This window comes from Dermacentor albipictus, chromosome 3 (genome assembly GCF_038994185.2).
Source record: "Dermacentor albipictus isolate Rhodes 1998 colony chromosome 3, USDA_Dalb.pri_finalv2, whole genome shotgun sequence".
Taxonomy (NCBI): Eukaryota; Metazoa; Arthropoda; class Arachnida; order Ixodida; family Ixodidae; genus Dermacentor; species Dermacentor albipictus.
In genome coordinates, this window is record NC_091823.1 from 178,011,260 (window position 1) to 178,031,202 (window position 19,943).

The 19,943-nt window shown below is 47.3% G+C and overlaps 1 protein-coding gene across 3 annotated transcripts in view; it reads right to left on the reverse strand.

The window, feature by feature from the left end:
- Positions 1 to 3,103: 3,103 nt before the first annotated feature.
- Positions 3,104 to 19,943, reverse strand: part of LOC135917192 (FMRFamide receptor-like) — a 982,442-nt gene continuing 965,602 nt past the window's right edge. For 2 of the 3 annotated variants that reach the window (XM_070536295.1, XM_070536294.1), the window contains one exon: positions 3,104 to 5,887. In XM_070536295.1, the coding sequence (XP_070392396.1) occupies positions 4,321 to 5,850 (1,530 nt within the window). In that variant the 5' untranslated portion in view covers positions 5,851 to 5,887 and the 3' untranslated portion in view covers positions 3,104 to 4,320. Of the gene's footprint in view, positions 5,888 to 12,895; positions 13,316 to 19,943 lie in introns of those variants that run through there. The other variant, XM_065452898.2, reaches the window with a different exon arrangement.

Below are 19,943 nucleotides of genomic sequence, written 5' to 3' on the forward strand. Positions count from 1 at the left end.
TTAAACAACAAAACGAAGGAGAGGAGAGCCCCGAATATACGGTAGGTATATGTGAAGAACTTCACTGGGACTTCACTGAGAGTGAAGTGAGGGCGGCTCTTCATAGTCCTAACGATAGATCGGCGGTTGGACCTGATGGAATAACTAACAAGATAATAAGAAATCTATATGATGAATCAATTTCTTATCTAAATGAACAATGCAATGAATGTTGGAGAAAAGGGGTATACTCAGAGGAATGGAGGGTGGCCAATACTATCCTCATACCGAAGCCAGGCAAACAACTCACTCTAGACAACCGCCCTTCTATTGCCTTAACGTCATGTCTAGGCAAAACTATGCAACATGTCATCCTAAATCGACTCACGAAATACGTTGAGCAAAACGACATCCCTCCATACAGCTTGATCGGCTTTCGTCCGCGGCTGTCAACTCAGGATGCTATGCTGCTGATCAAACATCATCTTATGCAGGCCAGCCAAGCGCATACGAAAGCTCTTTTAGGATTGGATGTGGAAAAAGCTTTTGATCGTATAAACTATACGGCAATACTTGACGTTCTCTCGGGAATGGGTTTAGGCAAGAGACTTTTCAGCATGATTAAAGACTTTCTTAGAAATTGAACTGCACAAATCATGCTCGGTGAGCCTAAATCAGAAGCTAAGAATTTGGGAAATAGGGGCGCTCCACAAGGGGCTGTGCTCTCACCCATGCTATTCAATTTAGCAATATCCAAGGTTGCAAGAAATGTGGAGAAAATTGAGGGTATACATTATGTGATATATGCCGACGACATAACCATATGGAGTGCCAAGGACAATGTAGGACATACAGAGATGAGATTACAGGAAAGTTAATATGTTGTAGAGAACACACTAAAAGACATGGGGTTGTTATGCTTGGCAGCCAAATCAGAACTCTTAGTCATTAAACATCGCAGAAAAGGTCGCAAACCCAGAGGTTACATTCCGGAAGATGGGCCAAGAGTGTGCTTATACACTCATGAAGGATCCCCAATCAGGCTAGTTGCAAAAATCAAGGTTCTTGGGTATCACATAGATGGAAACCAATGCTAACTATAGAACAATACAACATATCTCGGATGAACCAGATGAAGTCATTAGGTTACTAAGGAGAATTACCAATAGACACAGAGGCTTAGGAGAATACAGCGCTTTGAGGCTAATACACGCCTTTGCTCTCCGTCACTTCACTTATGTGGTTGGATTATTCCAGTGGAAGCAGGCAGAACTTAGCAAACTTGATGTGATGCTCAGAAAGCTCGATAAAGTAGCCCTACAGATACCCAGTAACGCTGCAACCAACAAACTCATGAGTCTACGGTGCACAACAAAATGGAGGAAATCGCGGAGGCCCAACAGCTAGCGCAACAGGGACGATTGACAAAGTCACGAGCTGGCAGGAACATATTACAGGCAATAGGTGCAGAAGTGAATACATCAAGGAGCCCAATAGAGGCTGAAGTCGAATTAAGGATTGAAGTTGAACAAGATCAGAACCAACCCTCTCCCCAGAAACATGCATCCAGACTATAATGTCGTAAGGAGAAAGGCAAGAGCTAAAGCACTCTTGCAGGAAATAGAACAGCAGAACAAACTGGCAGCTGTAGTTGATGCTGCCTGGGTGAAAGGTAAAAAGCATTTACGGTCATTGTATAAAATTATCAAGCGAAGGTGCAAGACGCTCTCACTATTTTTACCAAGATGGCAGAACAAGCGGCAATTGCTCTAGCCATCAGGAGTAATAAGTGCGCCTGCATTTACAGTGATTCGAAATGCACTGTGGAGTGTTTTGATAAGGGCTACATAGCTGGAGTTGCAGCTATACTTCTGAAAACATTGGGATTAGGAGAACAGAAATCCGATTGTTCCCTGGGCATATGGGGAAAGTGGATGAGACTCGTGTAAACCTCAATGAGGTTGCTCATGACTTGGCACGAGGACTTGCTAACCGTGACAGTCACAACCGAGCCGTTCACGATCAAGCCAGGCATCATTTAATACCATACAATGACGTTACCAATCATAACTATTTAGGACGCAGACAATTCCCATTGCTACATTCAAAACTGAACAGGGCTCAGGCAGGCGCACTGCGATTATTGCAAACGGGTACATATCCCACACCGTAAACCATTGATAAAATATATTCAGAGAGGGAGATTAAGGTGGACTGCAACAATTGTAATGGCATCATTGGAATCAGACATATGCTGTCGGGGTGTCCCGCGACTCTCCCCAACCTCGTTGAAGAATGTACACAGTGGGAGAAAAAAATTAAAGGCCCAATGTATCAGGACCAACTAAGGGCAGGGCCCATGATGTCGCTGAAAGGCTTGGCCTGACAGTGCCAACGTGGGAGCGGCCCGTCTTGGCTTAAGAAATCGAGCCTCCTGACTTCATTACAATAAAAGTTTTCTCACACACACACACACACACACACACACACACGCACACGCACACGCACACACACACACACACACACACACGCACACACACGCACACGCACGCACGCACGCACGCACGCACACACGCGCACGCACGCACGCACCTAACTTTCTGCCGCCCCCTCCTACGCTCCCCTTCCCTTGGAATCCAGTCCGTAACCCTTAATGTCCATCGGTTAGCTTCCCTCCTCATTACATGTCATACCCATGCCCATTTCCTTTTCTTGATTTCAAATAACATATCATTCGCCCGCGTGTGACCGGCAAGTGCCGGTCGCACTTGCCGGTCTGAGCATCGGTCACCTTCCGCCACTTTTTGGTCGCCAGTCGCAAATGATTGCGCGACCTCCTCAAACCACCGCCGTTAATGAGCCTGCAAGGATGAATTCCTCGATACCAGAAAACAACTTGCCGAATTGCTCAACGAGTTATAGCTAGAAGTATGGTCGTTCTTTTGACAGAATAACGCCCCCCATGAATTCCTTTAGGTGGTTTGCTACGATGCGCGCTCTTAATTACTTCCTCACCTGCAGCTGCGAGGCAACTGGGGTAAGAGGTGTGACGTTTATCGGCTAAATGAGAAGAATGAGGGACGACAAACAAAGGATAGGTTATCAACAGTAGAACAAGTCAACATTGTCTGAAAAGAAAATGCAACAAGTATTTATTGCGATTCCCAGAAACACTCGTGACACTTAAATTACGACAATACGATTGGTGATCTGCGAAAGCCATAGAAAACTTTGGGAAGTAATAGCACGCTTAAGCTTGGTAGATACGAACTAGGCAATACAATGATGAGGACCCAATGACTGGTAAAGGAACATGCAAATGTACAACGGGTGTGCGAGTTAGTGTGCATTTGTGGTCAAGAATGTGAAGGCGACAAAACGTTTACACTGTTGTACCTAGGTATACGTGGGTGACCGAAACTACAGCTAAATAGAACACTCTTAAGAATGTTAACACACTACCCTACCAGCATCGCCTCCTCCGATCCTGTTCCAAGACGATCCCAAAAAAGCACCGTGACCAGTATGCCAGGAACGTGTGAGATATCGGGGTGTTAGTAAGCGACGAGAAAGGAAAAATTGTATTGAAGTCTTGCTCGCTTCCTATGAACTTGATGCTTCATTTAATTTCGGTGTGCCCGAAGCTAAGCGCGTTGAATGCTGCCATTTCGTCATCAACTCTTCACCTTCCTTGCATTCACAGCCCCGTTCGCTGTGAATCTAGAATAGTGTTGTTTGAAAAGAATAAAACACGTAATTGATAATTTAATTCTTAAAAAGCGCACTCATGTTCACCGATACTGTGTCAAATATGGCCGACTTAGTTCGTGTATGCTTCAAGTCATAGCTCATAATTGTCACTTCATATTCATTATTGATATGTTGGTGACCACTGAAGGCAAAACGTAGGTTCCCTGCATTCGCATACTATTTTCTTAATTCACTGATCGTTGGCGAGTACAAGCGAATGATCGCATTAAAGTACTACTGCGGCCTCATGCTGACACTAAGGTTCCTTCAGTTGAATGGCACTGAGCATGGCCATGAACACGCGGATGAAAGGGCCGCCTTGTGCGGCATCAGCGTTCACTAGGCTCAGCGCCCAGCTTATGCAGCCTATGCCATGGCAAGAAAACTAGTAAGGTTGTTTTTGTTGTTGTTGAGCGTGTTCCAGCACCAGCCTAAGCATGAAATATTCCTGCTGAATACGCGCACAACACCACAGAAGAGTTCAAGGCAAGCATAGTCGTCGAAATGGGCAAATTGTTCTTTGCCGCTATTACTAAGCACCGGCCAGTAAACGTTCACTTGAGCAGCGCAAGTTCCACACTCTTCGACAGACTATGCGTTCGGTCCAACACACCTATTCTCCGTCACACCCTGAGCAGTGATGACAACCACGCAGTCCTTGGCCTTCTCGTGATTGCCCGCGCTCGCTCGGCCAGTGTTCCCGCTGGTAGAGCGCCGAAGCCTCGACCAGAAGGATCCCGCTGTCGGTCGGCCGGCGCCGTAGTCACTCCCTCTGCGCCCGCCGGCGGACTCTTCGGGCACGTTGAGCAAGCAAGCGCGTGCCGGGGCACTCTTCTTACCGTTGGCGTCAAGAGGTCCCGACGAATTGGATCGCGCCGAGCGCACGGAGCTTAAGCGACGGCTCGTAGCGGTGGTATGGTCGTCCGATTGGTTTATGCCGGTTCCTGTGTACTGGTAAACGGACTGGAGTCTCACGAATCGACCCTCAGCGCAAGGGCAGAAAATCTGCAGGAAGGTTCGCCGGTATTTCTGGCTGAGGAGGCAGTAAAGTATGAAGTTACCGGCCGCGTTGATCGACATGAGGAAATTGAAAATATTTCCCAGGATAAAGACTAGCTTCTCCTGCTCACTGCCTTCTTCGGGGCTTCGGATGGACGTGTAGAGCAGCGTGACGGCTGTGGGAAGCTGGCAGACAAAGAAGAGGATGACCACCGCGATGAGCATGACAGTGATCTTGTTTTCCTGGTTGTCGCGGCTGGAGTCGGTCCTCTGTGTCATTTTGGAACGCTGCCTGCGCGAAATGTGCACGGAACGCACGAGAAACGCGTTGAACACGGCCAGGAGACAGAATGGCACCAGAGTGAAAAGCACCACTGTCAACCAGTAGTATATCTTCTTGTAGAGTTCATTGCGCCCAAACTCGGAATAGCTGAGGCTCACTCTGGTCATGTTGGTGGCTGGGTCATTCTCTTCGACCACAGCGTATTCGAATGGCGTCGGTAGAGTCAGCGCAAAGCAAAACACGACGACCCCTATGACGGCCTTTCTAGCCCGAGATTCAGTGCAGAGTACCTTGCCCTTGATCGGGTGACACACGGCAATGTAGCGCTCCACAGTGAACGTCGCCGTAAGCCAGACGGACGTGTTGCTGCACGTGTCCGTCAAGAGAATGAGGAAAGGAAAGCAGCGGAAATAAATGAACAGCCCTTTCACCTGAATGAATTCATAGTGCTTGAGCGAGAGTGCGAAACCACCCAGCAGGTACAGCATGTCGACGATGGCAAGCGCGGCCAAGTAGTTGTTGGTGGACGACCGCATCCGCCTCCGAGTCATGATGACGATCGTCACGGTGTTTCCAATGACACCGATGAGCGTTATCATGGGCACAAGTACACGCTGTATCCAGAAGCGGCTGCTTTCTAAGAGCGCATCGTATGAGGACTCCTCGGCAATGGGATCTGGTATGGACGAAAACAGTTCAGTAGAATTGCACCCTGCGCACGCGAGGTCCGAGCTCCCGTTTCCGCCCGCCGGGTAGAGGTACACTTGGTCTGGCGGCATGCACGTCCATGCGGGCGCCATGCCCGCTATGGTGCAGTTACTCAGGTAGTCGATCTGCATCCTCCCTTATCGCTCTTGCGCATGGCACGTCAGCATCCTGCAAAAAAGTACAGAGAAAAAGTGAGCACTTGTGCACTGGTCGTCGCGGCTGTGTAACCACGCACTACACCTATATTAAGTTGGCATTCACATATTTAGCTCAATAGGCATTAGTCACGACGCATTGGTGAGCATTGTCGAAAGAGTCACATCCATGGACGCAGCACAAACACATGCGTGGACATGACAGAATAAGTACAAAGCGCTCACTGTCTATTCATGTGGTGGCCATCCAAGTGCAGCGTTACGGTAATCAATGAGTACCAATAAGCTGGAACTGGTATGTAGTGAGAACCGTAAGCAAATTGAAGCTGTTGCTCTAGACAATTCATCATTTCAACAAAGTTGAAGTGATTTCTCGACAACCCACGAATTTCGCCGTACCTGTTCTTGAGTAACGTTCACGGGAATCAAGCTTGACAGTACTGAGAGAAAGTGTGCTCAGAAAGGAAAAAACAAGGAATAAAAAGAATTTGCGTTGCGTCCATCATTTAGGGATGATTATCAACTTCTGTGGTTTTAACGATTGACCTCATGGCTACCACGTAATTGCTGACGGTACGTTTTATATACTAATTATTACAAATCGTGGCACGAACCCAATTACCCTGGTTGCATCAGAGAACTTTAGTGAAGAGCAGCGCATACGCAGTCGCAAATGCACTGTGATTCGAGTTGGTGTGAAATGTGTTGATTAAGGAACGGCAAATATCCAGCGTCTCATACCATGTGACCCGTAAAAGAGGGTCGTTGGAGAGCGGAACACATGCAGGGACACATAGGCATCTATTTGCTTCGAGGAGGTTCTTGACAAGCACCACACGTCACGCGGTATATACCCAGTGATCTAATTTGGTCCAACGGTTCCTTTTGAGGCTGGTTCCCTCAACAGAGCAGCCAAATGTTTGATCATGGGATACCCAGTTACTCAAGCTAGCGGCAAAGAGGCTTGGCAAGGACATACATGCATAAATAGACGTAGATACAAATATACTCCAGACAGGCGTGCGTTCCCAAAGAATCCTAATAGTATTAAAATGAAGAGAAAAAATAGATCACTGCGTGTGAGTAGGTTTTTCTGCCGTAAATGCGATCTAGGCAAAGTGAAAAAAAAGAGAGACACAATTAACACTTCTGAGAACAGTAATACGCATACTACACGGAATTCACTGTTTAGTTACGTGGTTATTCAATTCCCCTCCATCCTCTGCCGAGACATCAAACGCCGCTGCGGGTCTAGAGTACGCTGTTTCATTGCTCAGGCTCTGTGCAGTGGTTGTCGGAAATCCGAGCTCGCCTTCTTTCTCGTGGGCTTATGGTTTCATCAATGAATTCGTACTTTTCCGTTATAGCAATATTCACAAATTTAAAAATGAAGCAGTGATATTTAGGCATGTTTCCACTTCGATGACTTGTTTTTCGTACAGATTATTGCTATTCGTATAGCTGAAATGCCCCATGCGACTTGAAGGCTTTTTATGTTGTGAACACTTACTGCGACAAGCAGCTTCATGAAGTGTGTGTGATAGCAGAGCCCTGTTTGGCAGTGCCAAGTAACTCTACGAGAATGTTGTCGGCGAGCAGTAGCATTAATTTAAACCTGTCAACATCAGAAAGAAGGCTGAGCGCTTATGCACGCAGGCACGTAAGCACACACGTACACACACACAAAACTAATTCTGCCAACCACATGCAAACAACATACAAGAAGCCACTTTTAGGTGGTGCCTGTGTTTGTGCGTGCACATACCGTAAACTGCAGTTTTGGCGCAAGAGATGTATGCCTCAAGGCATATATCTCTTGATCATATATCTCGAGGCATATATCTGAATATGAACGCCGCTACGGGCGTTCATATTCAACAAAAATGAACGAGTAATTTTGAGAGTTTATCTGCGTTCTTTTTTATTCTTTTAAAGGAAGGAATCAATATATACGTGTATATATTGATTCCTTCCTTCCTATATTGATTCCTTAGAGGCTCAAGGCCTCTAAAGAGGCCTTGAGCCTCTTTAGAGGAAAAGAAAAAAAACAGGCATCGGCACTATATGAACAGTATACAATTATTTATTCAATAATATGTACTTAGGTCTTCTCAAAATGATTCCGAAAAAGTGGTCATAACGATAAGGTACTTTTTTTATTTGCATTACGATCGTGCAAATGACCAACTTGTCTGCTCAGATGAAGTGGGTAAAGAAAAGAGAAAAAAAATGCGGTCCACTCGCATTACATCATAAGGTCTGGCTGGGGTTTTAAGTTGTAGGAGATAGAGCCGAAACCAGGCCCTGTGCCTAGTGTTTCGATAATGGCGCTCGCACGACCAACACCACTAGTTTTGATTCTTCCACACTCACGATAAGGCTGCAAGCAGCATGTGGGTACAACAGAGTCAAAACAGTGAATTTCGAGTAGCTAGTGGGTGGTCTGCACCAAAAAAAAAAATAAACTAAGCAACCACCATAATTACGAAGCAAATCACTAGCTATAATTTCCTGTATTCTTGTGCACAATGGCAAAACCCTTTGTACCCGTAAGTAATTCTGTATATGAAACATCGACGTAAATTATATAAATAAGAGTAACATGGAAAAGAGAATATGGTTATAAGTTATAAGGAAAATGTGGCCGTATTTTCCGGTATTGCTTCATATCTGCTTGCATGCTGGCTGTACAAGAATTAAAATTGCCGGAACCCAGAGTACAATAATACGCATACTACAGGGAATTGACTACTTAGCAGAGTGGCCAGTCGATTCATCTCCATCCTCTGCCGTCCCATCAAACGCCGCTACGGGCGTTCATATTCAACAAAAATGAACGAGTATTTTTGAGAGTTTATCTGTGTTCTTTGTTATTCTTTTAAAGGAAGGAATCAATTTCCTGCGAGGTATCGTAAATCAAAAAAGCTGAATGGTTGGTAGTTGTGGAGAAAACGAAAAAAGAAGAATGCGCACTAGACATTGCTTATCGCGGTTTTTCATTGCTCATCGAGATGTATGCATTCGATTGTTCTTTTTTTCATTTCATGCTTTTTAGAATGTTTTCTTGTGGTTTCTACATCACACATCTTGCTTCCCGTGCACCCCCATTTCTCCTTGCGTGCGTGTCTGCGTCCCTTGCTCAAGGAATGCACGGTAGTCACAGCCTTGGTGAGGTGCAGGTCAGCGCCATTAGCCCTGACCGTTTAGTTTTATACAAAATACCGAAAAAACTTTTTAAGCCGAAAGCCTTAGACGGCCCATGGGTCGATAAATCCGATGCCCGGCATTATGGCACCAAAATTCATATGCAGTCGAACCGTCGAACTTTGCTGGGAGTCGAACCCACTACCAGTGATGTTAGTTAAGGCGAATTTAATTAGGACTCTCCACCTTTGGCGGCAGTCCAAACCACATTTGGTGTTTGGGCTCATTAAGCCATCAATTTCTTTATAAGAAAGCGTGAAGCCGAGGCATAGAAGCGCGAGCACGACCAGTAGTGGTAATTAAGGCGCAATTAATTTTTATATAGTTAATTAAGGCACTGTAACCCACGACCTTCGGATTCCAATTGGCATTGTGTGAAGGACGAGAGTCTAACCCACTTCCTTCGGTGTTTATAAGGCGAAGTAAACAAGGCCTCGTTAATTAAGATAGATTTAATTCAAACACTCGATCTCCCAACTTTGGTGAGAGTCGAACCCGCGAACATTGCTGTTAATTATGACGAAATTAATTAGTGGTAATTAAGGTACTCCAACCTACTACATTGTGGTGGGAGAAAACAAGAAATAGGAAGTAACAACGCAATAGAATGCAAGTGTCAAGTAATATAATGAATGTCTTACGAGCAGGGTAGGCTTTCGCCTTTATTCTCTATAGAGCAGGCTAAAGTCACTGTCAACCTGTAATAAAATAAGGCCGATTTTACTGGAGCTCTGCCCTAAATACCCCTTAAATAGCGAAACTAGTGCCCTGCTGCTAAGAATAGATCCTTGCACTAAGTTGAATATTGCACTCCCTTATGAATATTATTCTGTTCGTGAAGGCTACTTTTTAGGCTCCATGCTGTGTTGCCTAGTTAGTATCCGTGAGCAATGTGAGCGGAAACACAGGAGCGTGTGTCAGATAGCCTCGAACACTGCTGTGGGCGATGCGCGGCGGCCGCGGTCGCACAGTGGAAAGACGCTGTTGTAAAAACCGTTGGCACTCCCACCGTGCGTCTCTTTGAACAAACTGCGGAACTTCACATCGCCAGCGCACATTGATAAGGTTATTTTCATATTACGGTTACTGCTAAATTTGTGCACCGAAGCATAACCAATAGTGTCGCTGCTTCGATGCGTAGGCATTCTAGGGCTGCTTTCCTGGGAAATAGGGAAAAAGCTGTTCTACGCCTAACAAGGACAAAATATCCGAGTACATTCACTTACCACATTAACGTCAGCACTATAAAGGATGTTGATATATATAAGTACCTAGGGGTAAGTCTTACCAGTAATCTCTCATAGGGTGTGCACATTTCAGATATCTTTGTGAAGTTTCCTCTTAAAAAAAACAAACATAGCTTTGCAAAAGCTATGTTTTTTTTATGTACCTAGGGGTAAGTCTTACCAGTAATTTCGCACGGGGTGTGCACATTTCAGATATCTTTGAGTCAGCTGGCACAAAGATATCTGAAATGTGAGCACCCCGTGAGAAATTACTGGTAAGACTTACCCCTAGGTACATAAAAAAACATAGCTTTTGCAAAGCTATGTTTTCTTTAAGAGGAAACTTAAAAAAGTGCTCCTGTAAGTGTTCGGCGTCCAGCATATAACACATGTATTAGGTCGCGGTTAGAGTACGCGTCTGCGCTGTGGGACCCATATGTTAAGAACAATATAATAAAACTCGAGGGTGCTCAAAGAAAGGCTGTACGGTTTATATTCGGAAAAATATAGAAGGATGGATTCTGCATCGTCATTGATGAAACCTAAAAAGATTACAACATTAGAGATACGTAGAAAAATAAACCGACTTTTGCTACTTTACAATTTTCTGCCCGGAAAAATTGCCGTATCTGAAACAAGTTATGCTCAACCTGCTGCTACTAGGAAAACAAGGCACACAGCGGAACATTCACTGAGGCCAATCTTTGCGAAAACTACTTTTTACAAATACAGTTTTTGTCCCTAGAACTCTGAAAGAGTGCAATGAGTTACCGCCAAGTGTTATCAAGGCCGAAGACATCCCAGCAGAACTGCAAGGTTTTTTTTGTGAGCTATATATGCTCGCAATGGCATAAATGTACGTATTTTCTGCTGGTTTTAGTTCTGTTCTGTCTATATTGGTTCTTTTCTTTTTGGTTTTGTTGAAAATTGCTCCTACATTGTGTTGGCGTTGGTACTTTCGCCCCTTTTGCTTGTTTTCGAGTTTATTGCTATTATTTATTGTTTGTCATTCCGAAAAAGCCCCTCCTGCTAAGACCAAAGAATTGGCCTGCAGTATGGTTAAAGAAAAAAATCATAAATCTGTCAGACTGCCCGCAAAGCGTGACGCCATGCGGTACATAAGATATACACGAGGTCCTATTGGGCTACATATGAAAACACCTCGCGCTAAACGCAGGAAAGGGCGCCCAAGAGCTGCGCTCTAGAAATATAAAAAAGCACGAAAGCACAAAATGACTAGCTCTAAGTCACTGCGATAAGGAACCGGCTTATCGACTGTCTGTGGCAAGTGTAATGCCGTCAGATACCGTTTTCGAAAAAGGCTGGCGCAGTGGGAGTGCCACCGGTAAGCGGAAGAGCGCCGCTCTTTCCCTTCCGCTTTCGACAGCGCCATCCCCGTATCGCTATAACTCACTTTCGTGGCTATTTGCCACGCGTACGCGCGTTTCCGCTCATATTGCCCAGCATAGTGCGTTTCGTCAAACGAAACAGGGATCGCGTACGCAACCTTCTCAATGCATGCTACACACTTCGTCTCGCGCATTATTTACGTCTTTCTGAGCCTTTTTATCACCATCGTTGCATATTTTGCAGAGAGCTACGAGCTTGTGGCTTCTACAAGCATTACTCGGTACTATTTAGGAATAACGAGGCTTTCTTTCTCCGCTGTGTTGCCACACGTGTTACAGTTGCTATGCATGCATTGAACTTGTTTGTTTATAGGTCATTTGTTGTTATCCACCAACCCGATGCGACAAAAAAAAAAGCCGTTACAACACCCTTATTCACAGAATTTTAACCTTTACTTTGGGCCCCGCCTGTTGTGCAGTTACTCATGCAAGCTCATACAAATGCTCTTCTAAAGCATGCTAGAGGCGAGCTTGTGTCCCATTCCCATGTGATTCATCATGGCTACATTAAACTTTTCGGGACCACTAATTGATAAAACGCGTTATTGGGCTAGTTGGTGCATCATTCTTAACGACGATGGTGCAGCAGCACTAAAAACAAAGGCGATAGAAATGACACAGAGAGGCGCACTCTTCTTCATATATTGGGGACGGTATTCTTTCGTTTGTCTCTGCGCCTGCGCTGGATCCATGCAATATCTGTTTCCATGCTGTTGTTTTTTGAGGATATTAGTTCCAAGTGCGAGCCTATCTGTACCAAATTTATGGCACGTGTTCTTATTGCTGTGCACAATTATGCTAGAAAAATTGAAGCGTTGACCTGTAGTAGAGTGGCGACTTGGGGTGGTTCGTACAGAATATTCCAAAATAACGCGAGCGTACAGGACACAGTCAGAGGACACGCACGCAGGAATGAGTTACAAACATGTCTTACAATTTTAGTCACAGCCGGCTCCAGCTCAGAAAGCAGTCTCTGTCACCGCTGACAGCGTCGTGAAAAAACTGGCTGCAATTCGCGGTTGTAATTCAGTGCTGCATGTGTGTTCACTTGCTTTATAGCTGACGCTTTCACGCTGTTCTGTTTTCTTGACCTCATTCATTTGGCTATCTGCAGTCTTCGGCCACAGCGCAAGAAAGAATAGGCAGTATACCTGTCATTACAAGAAAAATGGCCCTACTCACCTAAACACATCTTGACGAATCCACGTGTCGGTGTGCCTATAAGTTTGGCCGCAGGTCGGGAAAAAATGTCGCGATGCATAAACGTAAGCGTTACCGTACGCAAGCATCGGTACACTGAGGCTTCTACTCCCTGCCAGCCTAACAGCCAACGTTTTTACATATTCGCAGTAGCGTAGCTGTGAACAAAGAAACAGCGGCCACCGAGCCATCGACGCGTTACATTAAAGCCACGAGGTACGTCGCCGATCACGTTGCTCGCGACTATATTGGTTTTATCGCGTGTTGCCACTGTTTAACAAGAAAGGGACGATAGGAAACGCAGTCCGCCGTTTGCACTCGCGAGTGACACGAACGTTGGCCGGAGACTAGCAGGGTCGATGCTTGACCTGCTGCCCGCACAAATTACAACTCGAATGAGTCAAAAACGACTATAGGGGGCTGTTGAAACAGCCGATGGAAATCGACCGCTAGTTTCGAATGCGGAGTGCGTGCCGTCCATGGCGAACGGCGGTGAAATAAAACATAATAATAAAGTTGTATAAACTGAAATGTGGCAATTGTGCTTGCTGTTGCAGTGTTTTTATAACTAGTGCAATAATGAATTAAAACACGTTCTCTTAAATTAAAACAAGTTTTATTCCGTGAAAGAAACGGGAGCGCTTTATCCTTGCCTGAACTCACTGTGGTAGTTGATTCCATCGGTGACGGTGACAGCTGTTCCAAGGTCCACCTAAATAGGTCGCAAAACTTGGAACGAAAAGCGTGCCAGAGCCTATCGCCAGAGATATCGCTTAATGGTGCACGATGTAAGCGCAACAAGGTGAGGAGGGGGGGACAAATACTGGAACTAGAAAACCTATGTAAAAAAAATGTTCGAAGATTTTAAATCAGAATACTGTTATACAAGTAAATATTGCGTTTCAAATATTTTTGGTGCGCAAAAACAACTAATCTTATTTTTTTTTCCATTTCGTGAATTATTAGGTCGTTATTAGTGACCCCTACCAACCAGTCATTCTGGCGCAAGAGTTGGTAAGAGTGTGCAAACCGGCTAATATGTCCTGCGGAAAGGCGTTGCTCACTTGAATGCGGCGGTTTCGTCCGAGTCGATTTATTTGCTTGCGTGTTTGTTAAAAGTATGGCATGTGCTTCACTTGAAATTTTGCGTGACCTGGAGCACGAAATTCATTGGCGAAAAGTATGAGTCCACGTTTTTGTTATCGCGCAAGTTCACGCTGCGGCATCCGACGTGCTGTGTCTCGTCGTGGCGATAAATGGGAAGCGCTCTGCGCAGGAACGTCGCGCTATGTTCGCTATGTTCGTTCAATCTACGTAACACAGGCTTTGACTGTCCGACGGGCAGGAAGAGAAGTAGGTACGAAATTTTCTAAATGATAATGTTAAGCAATGGGGTGTTGTCTGATAACTATTGGATAGGAATACATGGTTCGCAAGCAATTGAGAATGCTTCGGTGAAAAGGTTACACATATGTTGCTCTACATGACGACCGTGCGCTGGCCAGATTACCTTTCATTCATTGAAACATGTTTTGTTTGGTCAATTTGTTGAATTACTCAGGAGGAAGTAATGTGAAGTTGCTTTTGAAGGCTCTGTGGCACTTTTCATCCTGTTTGTTCGCCTGCCTAAGGGAACTACTGGGGCAATTGCCATCAATAAGAGCCCAATTATGTTCACATTAAAGTGTAAGCCACTCGCATAGTTTATTGATACGATGCCGCTTAAGCTGAGGAAACTCGCAAATTCGCTTCAGCCTCAAATGCAAAATAACTCCTAGCGTAGTGGTCGAAATGTCGTACGCTAATAAATTCAAACATCCGCGTCAAGTAGCATAAGAACTTGACGTCACTGTCATTCCCGTTCATGATGAAACTTTTAATTTTTTTTATGGTTTGCTTGATTGCCCGCCAGGGGGCCGTGGAGTACCGACATCTCTCACATGGGCTCCCGCTTCTCGTGCTTCTCACCCCGGAACAAGGCCAGTGACGAACCAAATTTTTGCACCGGTGCGACCGGCAAGACGAGAGAAACCGGCGGACACTAGCCGCTTTCGGGTGAGTGCACCTTATCAGAAGATATCAAGTGTTATTCCCGACGACCGCCCGCCCACCCCGTTAAGCCTAACGCCAGAACCAGCTCCGCGCGCCGCGCGCCGCGTGAGCACGAGCACACGAGCGCTCGCCCACGCCGCGGCGAAGAGCCCCTACGATGAGCCGAGAGGCAGCTGCTGCAAGCGAAATGGCAAACCAGAAAGGAGATGAAGCGAATGCAATGCAAACAGACAGGACGGAAGAAAACACCGGGGAAGGTACCTGGAACTATGATGCAGAAAGCGGCCGAACAATCGAAGCGGAAAGCGCCTGGATCACAAGAAACAAGAAAGCCAAGAAGGACACCTCGAATTCAAGGACGCCGGCAAAAAAACCAACCGATGAGCAAACGCCCAATGCAGCACCTTCACAGCGACAACGCAGACCCAGGATGCCGCCCCTGCCACTTGACGACTTTAAGATCGTCTACCGCCCGCAAGCAGGTCTCGACCTCGCCAAATGGAATACCGTCGCAGTCGTGCACGCCATCGGTAGAGCGAGTGGACTATCACAGCAGGATTTCAATGACAAAGTACGCGTACAGGTACAGAGAATCGAAAATTTAATCATCGCAAGCACGGCCGACAAGGAAGACGCAAAGATGCTGGTCAGCATCAACAGAATACAGCTCGGAGGCACTTACCACAACGTCAAAGGCAACATACGAACTCCTGACGACGTCTCCCGAGGCGTCATCAATGGCCTCATACCAGGAACAAGCACCGCAGAACTTATGGCAGGAATCCGAGCACCGGCACGATACACCGTTCTTCACGCCCGAATGATGGGTCAGTCGACCGCGGCAGTCGTATTCTTCGAAGGACCGCACGTTCCCTACTACATCATCTTCCAGAGCGTAGACTTCCGCTGCAGACCATATCGCAAGTCAGTGCAGTACTGCCGCACCTGTGGCAACATGGGACACCGCCAAGACGTCTGTCCGAAACCGATCCCAGATTTTTGCTACAAATGCGGCAAGACTGGACAAGCACAAGACCATGACTGCACACCGACCTGCAAGCTCTGCGGAGAAGCGCATGAAACTGCAAGTACAGAGTGCAAGAAGAGACTGAAGCCAAGTCCTCCACCCTACAATATACGGCAACAGCGGCTTAACAGACTACAAGAAAGAGAAGAGACAACCGCTGGAGCTCCAGCAGTGAAGAGTTGCCGGAGCTGGGAACCTCGGCCACCAGCGCGAGCAGCTCCCCTAGACGCAGCAGCTCCAAGCCAATACTGCGAAGTGCTTCGCGCTCACGTTCCCGCTCTCGCTCCCGCTCAGTCAAGCGCGCGAGCTACGCCGACGCGGTAAGCGGCTCGAGCGGCTCGGGTGGTACGAGCAGCTTGGATGCATCGGCCCAAGCCGCAGTCATACGGGTCCTAGAAAACAAAAAGCAGAACCAGCAGAGCAAACTGGAGAATCAGCACAGCCAATTGCAAAGCCAGCAAAACCTCATAGACAAGCTACTCCGCAGTCAACAGAAACAGCAAGAGCTCACCGATAAACTGCTGCAAAAATGCAAAGAACAACAAGAACTCACAGACAAGCTGCATCAAAAATGCCAGGAGCTCGAAAACATAAACAGAGCCTCGGGAACGACGTTGACCAAGGCCGACGTTGAAGCCATAGTAGATGCAAGGTGCCTGATATTTCAAGAAGCCTTTATGAAGAACATTCATGCGACAATGGAAAAAGTTGTACAATCAGCAGTCGAAAAAACAGCCGCTACCTTCGAGAACAAGATCGCGACGTTAAACGCCAAAATAGATGGTATCGCACCACAGCTCAACAATTTTATCGCGCATGTGAAGAACAACTACATCACCAAGGCACAGCTCGAAAATTCGCGCCCCACGAGTCGGAAGAAGGCACGGGCGAACAGCCACAGCGATTCCTGCTCGGTCTCGCCCACTCGCGATCGCCGACGCGAATTCGAATCCATCGACGATGGCGATCCCTAACCACAAGGCAAAGAACCAGCAGTCAACTATACGCATATGGCAATGGAACTGCCGATCATACCGCCCTCGACACGCCAATCTACAAGAATTCGTCAAGCTGAACCAGCCGGATGTCATAGCACTACAGGAAACCAACACGCAGAACGTCCGACTGCAAGGATACGCCACATATGCACAAACCCGACGAACTGCCATATTGGTGAAGAAAACTCTGACAGCCCAAAAACATGACATAGAGAACACCCAGACCGAACACACCTTAATCGAGGTTTTACCGGAACGAAAGACGCAGAAAAGCCTATTCGTGGCCAGCGTATACAGCCCGCCTCGCGACCAGCTACCGGCCTTCGATCACTTTGTACGAGAAATGAGGAAATCCACGAATGGACACCAACTCTTCATAGTGGGAGACTTTAACGCCTCGCACACGGCATGGGGCTATCATACCACCACAAAGAAGGGTGCTAGAGTGCACGATGCCGCACAGCAACACAGACTCACCCTCTGGAATGATCCCCTCCAGACCACGAGAATTGGAAACAGCGTCTCCAGGGACACAAACCCCGATCTTACCTTTACTGCGGACGTCCCCTGGGCACAGTGGAGTCTACTCCAGGAAACCTTAGGTAGCGATCACCATATTCTCCAATTAGATGTAGCACACACCCGTAAAAAGATCAAGACCGGAATTGCACGGCTTGGAAATCCTTCAGGGACAAGCTAGATTCCGGAGCAAGCATAACTGACATTGACGAATGGCTCAAAAATGTATTAGACACAGCAGAACGTCACACCAAGATCATACAACTCGATGCCGATACACCCGCGGTCGACGCGCACCTCCTACATCTCTGGGAGGCAAGAAGTGGCCTCCTGAAGAGATGGAAGCGACAAAAGCTTAACAGAAAGCTAAAAACACGTATCGCTCTCCTGATTAAGCAGGCTCAAGACTATGCGGACCACCTCGTCAGGCAGAACTGGCACTCTTTCTGTGACAAGCTACAGGGGACTCTGAGCACGAAGAGGACCTGGCACCTCCTACGCGCACTCCTGGCCACTGAACCCAACAAAACGAAACAGAAGCAACATCTTCACAGTCTTATCCCCAACCACGCCGGATCAGAAGAACACCTCCTGCGAGAACTACAAAAGAAACTATGCGGAGACGCACCCTCTACCACGTCAACTCGCAGCAAAGAATACTCTGGAAAACCGAACCCAGAACTCGACCGACCCTTCACGCAGGCCGAAATCCACGTAGCCCTATCCAAGCTGACTAGAAATACCAGCCCAGGTAAAGACAGGATCGTTAACAAACACCTACGCAACCTACCGCAGCAGGCCACCGAGGCTCTCCTCTGTTACTACAATGAGTGCTGGGAGAAAGGAGAACTGCCTGCTGTGTGGAAACACTCGGACATCACCATGATCCCCAAGGCCAACAAACCTCTCAGCTTGGAGAACCTACGCCCGATCTCCCTTACCTCGTGCGCGGGAAAGCTCTACGAACATATGGTGCACGACCGCATTACCCAGTACCTAGAAGACAACGACCACCTACCAGACACCATGTTCGGTTTCAGGCAGCACCTCTCAACGCAGGATGTACTCTTACAACTAAAGGAAGGCCTTCTAGATCACCTAAACAATCGAAGCAAATACTCCATAGTGGCAATAGACGTCAAGGGAGCCTTCGATAACGTTAGCCACGACGCGATCCTCAACAATCTCGAAGGAACCGGCTGCGGCACTAGGACCTGCGCATACGTCAGAAACTTTCTGATGGACCGCACGGCAACAGTCGGAATCTGCAACATCCGCAGTGAAAGCTTCCTACTTCCAAACAGAGGCACCCCGCAAGGGTCGGTCATTTCCCCGCTACTCTTTAACGTAGCTATGATCAAGCTACCCCCACTACTCGAGACCATACCAGATCTGCGTCACGCGATGTATGCTGATGACATCACGCTCTGGACCAGAGCTACGAACGTTGGAAGGCAAGAAAGTAGCTTACAAGAAGCCGTCGACACCATCGAAAGCTATCTCCGAAACTGCGGCCTCCGCTGCGCCCCAGAGAAGTCTGAACACCTCATCCTGAAAGCAAGAACGAGAGGCCGACCACCCAACTACGAAGAGCCTGACCCCAGCATCACACTCAACGGGACAACAATCCCGAAAGTCGACACTATGCGAATACTTGGACTCCACATCCACAAAGACGGATCGGGAGCTGCCAGCCTACCGAGACTAGAACGCACCCTTTCGCAACTAATGCACCTCGTCAAACGGATCTCAAGCCAAAGAAGCGGGCTCAAGGAGCAAGGCACTCTAAGAATAATACAAGCGCTCCTCACCAGCCGCATCACATACGGAACGCCGTACCTGGCTTTAAAGAACGCTGAAATAGAAAAGCTGAACATCATGATAAGGAAGGCAATCAAAGTCGCCCTGGGACTACCCGCCATGGCCTCTACATCACGTCTCCTTAAGATGGGCGTCCACAACACGTGGCAAGAGCTCGCCGAAGCGCACAAGAACAGCCAGCTGGAACGACTCAAGCTCACGCCCACAGGGAGATCAGTACTCCGACACCTAAACTACAGCGAGACGTATGTCGCAGACACGGACAAGAAAGAACGAATACCACCGGACGTTCGAGAGTGCATTTGCATCGCACGTGTCCCGCGCAACATGCATCCCATATATCACAAGAGCAGAAGACAGGCTAGAGCCAACGCCATCAAACGAAGCTTCAGGCATGACCCGAATGCCCGCTACACCGACACGGCCAAGTATCCGCATCGAAACGCGTACGCTCTGAGCGTCGTAGACTACCAAGGCTCCGAGCTAGCATCGGCAACCATCAAGGCACGCAACCCGGAAACGGCTGAAGAAGCGGCAATCGCTCTCGCCACCACCACATGCACAGACGCAGCGGTTATATTCACCGACTCTCAGGCCGCCTGCAGAAACTTCT